Source organism: Dipteris shenzhenensis, chromosome 17 (genome assembly GCF_047967505.1).
Source record: "Dipteris shenzhenensis isolate YYH24624 ecotype China chromosome 17, Dip_SZ_1.0, whole genome shotgun sequence".
In the NCBI taxonomy this organism is placed as follows: domain Eukaryota; kingdom Viridiplantae; phylum Streptophyta; class Polypodiopsida; order Gleicheniales; family Dipteridaceae; genus Dipteris; species Dipteris shenzhenensis.
Window position 1 is genome coordinate 8,849,486 of NC_141612.1, and position 5,816 is coordinate 8,855,301.

Consider the following 5,816-nt stretch of genomic DNA (forward strand, 5'->3'; position numbering starts at 1 on the left):
GTTGGCTCCCAAAAGGAGCTACATGTTAGCCTGAAGTGTGGGGTCCCAATCTTGATCAACAAAGGTTGATGGTCTTTTCTTGCTCACCACCAAGATGCCCCAATGCAATGAGTAACTACTTGGCTAACCAAAGGCACCATCGAGGTGCATCCTGGATTGAGATATGAGGACGGTCAATGAACCAATCCTTACCTCAGTGACCCACTACCATAATCATCTTCCAATGAATCGAATACATACTCCCATCCATCTTTGGGTGTCTCTCATCTAGTGGTTGGAGGAGCCCTCTTGGCCCCACTCAGAAGAAACTGGCCCAATCCCTACCACGTCTGAGCATAATCCTCAAAGGTACCCCTATCTTGGAAAACTAGCCCAACCATCAACTAATTGTCCACCACAACCCATGAATGGTTGCATCAATCTCCCTCATCCTCTGGCCTGCCCCTCAGGGGTGAGGGATGTCATCTAACCACACCTCTACTTGTGTGGGAAGCCTACTCCAGACCATCGTTCTACCGGGACCAAACAATATGGGTCCACTGACCAAGCACAAGACCATCTTTGTCACAAATCTCTGGATGCCAAATGAGAGGCTAGTGCTTGAACTCCTTCCTAAATCAAGGCTATGAGCCCGGATGATGAGGCCTCCTACTAGCCTTTGCCAAATCTTGCGGAGACTCTACATCACTCGGGAGCCCTTCCTCGTGAGGGGAGCCTCTGAGAAGATCAACACTTCCGCCATTGACCACATGTGCATGGGGTATTCGTGGGAAGCAGTAGAAGATTCCAAGGATTTGTGGGAGGGTTGAGACCATCCAAAACTAGCTAGCCTAGGGGGGCTGTCCTCTCCATCTCTCTATCAATGATGCCCAATTCTTTGAGTGACTCTAGCCCTGGTGTTCCTCATCTGCTATGTACCAAGTCGTGGAGAGGAGAACGTCGTTGGCCACTGGGGCCTACTTGCTAGGGAGAGTTTCGCCGAGGAGCTTGCACGGCAGACTCTCTAAAACGAGGACTATCTGCTGCTCTGCAAAAATGTGTATACCCATCTGGCAAGCGAGGTAACACGCTGTTTGCCCCATAGAATGCTAGTTAAACCGGGATGTATTTTGATTGCCTATGCTCAATGAGTATACATGGCCAACCTTGCCAATTTAATGGATTGTGAGAAGATTGCCGCTCCTTGAATCGACCATAAACTCCTTACGATTCGCCCACTTTGTGGGATGGAACTACTCGCTCTTCGCATTCTCGTTTTTTGTCCTCACCTTTTGGTGCCCACTTGGAATTTGTCTCCGACACAGCAGCCACTCTTACATCTCACACTCAGGGTGCCTTTGGCAATGAGAGCCACCGTAGCAGCGCTATCTCCGATCAGGAGGCAGTGTAGATCCTTCATCAGCCCTTCGCACTGGTGCGATCATGATTTACTGCCTCCTCCAGCAGTGCCTGGTAAAGAAGGATCGGCATGCTGGCAGGCGAGTGTATGCCCTTATGGCTAGGAGTGGACTTAATTCAAGCGCTTTTCTTGGGGATCATTTTATGCGTATGTTTGCCTTGTGTTGGAGCTTGCCAGCTACTAACCAGGCATTTTGTAATGTTTCCAAGCCAAGCATTTATAGATGGAATGCAATTATTTCAGCGCATGTCAAACTTGGAAAATATGAGCAGGCTTTCGAAATGTATCACAACATGCAGCAGGAGGGTTACATTCCTGATAGAGTTACATTCCTCTGCATCCTAAAAGCATGTAGCAGCATGAAGGACGTGGGCCAGGGCAGAAAGATACATGACCAGGCCATCAATAGTGGACTTTGTCCAGATTTGGCGGTTAGTAACTCCCTAGTCAATATGTATGCCAAGTGTGGCAATTTAGAGGCAGCATGCACGGTGTTTGACAACTTGCCAAATCGAGATGTGGTGTCCTGGGGTGCAATCATCACAGGACACGTGCAGCATGGTCTTGGTCAACGTGCTGTTGAACTTTTTGAGAGGATGCAAGAGGAGGGCATCACGCCAAACAAGGTGGTATTTCTGTGCATCTTGAAGGCATGTGGTAGCATAGGATGCATAGGGCAAGGCAGGCTTGTACATTATAAAATACTTGCAAATGGACTAGAATCAGAAGTGGTCATTGGGAATAGCCTTATTGATATGTATGCCAAATGTGGGTGCCTACGGGAGGCTAACAAAATGTTTGATCTGTTGCCAAGTAGAGACCTGGTATCATATGGCGCAATGATCGCAGGGTGTGTAGAGCATGAACAAAGCTTTCCTGCTCTTGAACTTTTTGAGAAATTGCTGCAAGAGAAAATAAAACTAAACAAGTTTATATTTGTATGTGTGTTGAAGGCCTGCAGTAAAGCAGGAGCAATAGGGAAGGGCAGGCAGATACATGACCAGACCTGCAAAAATGGACTGGAATCAGACGTAATTCTTGGAAATATTCTTGTTGACATGTATGCCAAGTGTGGCTGTCTAGATGAGGCACGCAGGGTCTTTGATTGTTTGCCAAATCGTGATGTTGTTTCATGGGGTGCAATGATTGAAGAATATGTCAAGCATGGGCATGGCCTTTGTGCGCTTGAATTGTTTGATTATATGCAAGAAGATGGGATACGGCCAAACAAAGTTGTTTTTTTGTCTCTTCTGAAAGCATGCAGTAGCATGCAAGCACTTCGCCAAGGAAAGGTTATACATGAGCATGTAATTAGGAGTGGACTTGAGTCAGATGTAGTTGTCGGGAGCACTATTGTTGACATGTACGCCAAATGTGATAACCTAGAGGAGGCACATGATGTGTTTGACAGGTTGCCAAACCCAAACATGGTGTCTTGGGGTGCTTTGCTTACAGGGTATGCCCGGCATGGGTATGCTGCTGGTGCTCTTGAACTTCTTAACAAGATGCAATGGAAAGGCATAAAGCCTGACGAGGTCATATTTTTGAGCATCTTGAAAGCCTGTGGCAGCATACAAGATATTTGGCAGGGGAGGCTGATACATAATCAAATAATGAAAAGTGGATTTGAAGCAGATATTATTCTTGGGAATGCCCTCATTGACATGTATGCCAAATGTGGGAGCTTAGATGAGTCCTGCAAAGTATTTCATGACATGAATTGTCGTGATGTAGTGTCGTGGGGTGCAATGATTGCAGGATATGTTGATTATGGGCATGCATTCCATGCATTTGAGCTCTTTGGAAAATTGCAACTGGAGCGGATAGAACCAAACGTTGTTATATACTTGTATATGTTGAAAGCTTGTGGGAGCATAGGAACCTTAGGGCAGGCCAGATTTGTGCATGAACAGATCTTCAAAAGTGGACTGGAATCAGATGTGGTTATTGGGAGCACCCTTATTGACATGTATGCCAAATGTGGGGGGATAGAGGAGGCGCATAAAGTATTTGATGGATTATCAGATAGAAACGTGGTGTCATGGGGTGCAATGATTGCAGGATATGCCCAGCATGGATGCAGTCCTGGTGTTTTCCAACTGTTGGAGGAAATGCAACAGGAGGGCATAAAACCAAATAAAGTCATATGTACGTGTATCTTAAAAGCATGTGGGGGCATCAAAGCCATTGGCCGGGGAAGGTTTATACATGATCTCATTAAACAAGAAGGGATTGAATCAGATGTGTACATCGGCAGCACTCTTGTTGATATGTATGTAAAATTTGGGAAGTTAGAGGAGGCACGCATGGTATTTGAGGACCTGACGCATCGGAATTCTGTCTCATGGGGTGTGATGATTGCAGGATATGCCCTACATGGGCATGGCCTTGTTGCACTTGAACTTTATGAGGAAATGAAAGACGAATGTATACAACCAGATGAGGTCACATTTTTAAGCATCTTAAAAGCATGTAGCAGCATAGGAGCTATCAGGCAGGGACGACAGGTTCACGAAGAAATAATCAAGAGTGGGTTTGAATCAGATTTGGTAGTTGGAAACAGCCTTCTTGATATGTATGCCAACTGTGGGAGCATGGAGGAGGCTCGTAAATCATTTGACAGGCTGCTTACCCGAGACCTTGTGTCATGGGGTGCAATGATTGCTGGATATGCACGTCATGGCAATCCTGTGTTGGCCAGGCAATGTCTGAAGGATATGCAAAGAGACCATTTGGCTCCTGATGCTGTAATATTCACAAGCGTGCTTGCTGCTTGTAATCAAGCTGGCCTGCTAGGTGAAGGCCGTTGGTACTTCAACTCAATGAAACATGACCATGGCATAATGCCAAGCATTGAGCACTACAATTGCTTAGTTGACCTCCTTGGCCGTGCAGGGCGGTTAAACGAGGCTGAAGAGTTGCTTCAAACTATGCCACTCTCACCTGATATTGTTGGGTGGCGGTCTTTGCTCACTGCTTGCAAAACATATGGCAACATATGGCTGGGTAGGCGATGCTTAGATCAAATTGTCCAACTAGATGGTAAGGATGCTTCGGGATATATGTTGATGTCACATTTGTATGCAAATGCTCAAAAATGGGAGGACGTAGACGGAATGGAGGAGCTGAGGAAGTGTGCAGTTGCATCAAAGAAACCTGGAATAACCTGGATTGAGGTCTCCAATAAGGTGCACGAGTTTGTTGTTGCAGAACAAAAGCCACCACAGGGTCATGATACCCATCATTTAAAACTATCGAGGTTAAGTATTTTAATCAAAGAGGAAGGATATGTCCCAGTATTAGACTTGGTGTTAGATCCATTGGTAATGGACCTTTGAGGACTGTAATGATGCCTTCATTAAGGGGTGGGCACTCATAGGAATTTGCCTTAGAGTTTGGGTTTATTGGGATTCAATTGTCCTTTTCTAAAGGACTGAATACTGACTGATGCGATACTTCATTGACACGTGGGAATTTCTACAAGCCTAGACTTTATTGACAGGTGGATTCATTCACAAAATGTGGGCTCAGTTTTAATAAGGAATACTATGATAAATTATATCCAGAACTCTTTATACACCCATACATTCGTGCTGCTCTTTGGAAACTTCATGTCCCCACCTGGTTTTATTGGCTCTGGTCTGGTGAAGGTAAAAATGGTTGAATTCTATCAATTCTGTTAACATACCCCTATACCCCACCTCTTTTTACTACTTGAGCTAACAATTGGACTTTTACTTGAGACAGTGGGCTATAAATTTGTAACGATCTTCGAAGCCAAAAGGGTGCATGATTCCAGGTGTGTGTGTGTGTGTGTAATTTCACCCCAAAAAAAAAGTGTGTACACGCCCGCCCGTGCGCACACACACATATATATACATGTACATACATATATACATATATACATACACTATGTTGTGTTTTTAGAGAATGAGTTTGGGAATGTTCCTGGATTCATCTAGGTATATGTATGTATGGTATGTACACACACACACACTTTTTTTTAATAGTAAAATCCAGTGCAGTGTATTTATATTCTCATAAATTTACAAGATGGGAAGTCTCCAAAATGGAGAGTATCCCAAAGATCAAAAACATAAAAAGAAAAGCTCTATGCGAGAAGCATGTATATCACCCTCATGGCTGGCATCATATAAGGATTGTCGCAATGAGGCTCGGAAAGATTCATATGACTTGTGAATCTGCCGACCATGCTCACTCCAGATTGTCCAAAGAGCCCAAAATCTCACCCATGAGAGAAATAGTGAGTATTGAGACAAAGACCTCATAAATTTGCCAAATAACCAAAAATGTTTCCCAAATATGTGACTCGGGAAATGGAGCCGAAGATGATCTGAAATTCTCCCGAGGAGGTTCCTAGAACACGGGGAGTGCCAAAGCAAATGAGGGACAGTCT

General features: G+C 44.7%; 1 protein-coding gene across 1 annotated transcript; it reads left to right on the top strand.

Moving 5' to 3' along the window:
* Positions 1-841: 841 nt before the first annotated feature.
* Positions 842-4,969, top strand: LOC147891639 (pentatricopeptide repeat-containing protein At5g27110-like). The gene has a single exon (XM_087388964.1). The coding sequence runs from the start codon at positions 1,423-1,425 to the stop codon at positions 4,735-4,737; it is 3,315 nt and encodes a 1,104-aa protein (XP_087245090.1). The 5' UTR covers positions 842-1,422; the 3' UTR covers positions 4,738-4,969.
* Positions 4,970-5,816: the final 847 nt, after the last annotated feature.

Excerpts from the sequence above, each read along its gene's own strand:
- LOC147891639 (XM_087388964.1), top strand. The coding sequence starts at position 1,423 with ATGATTTACTGCCTCCTCCAGCAGTGCCTGGTAAAGAAGGATCGGCAT.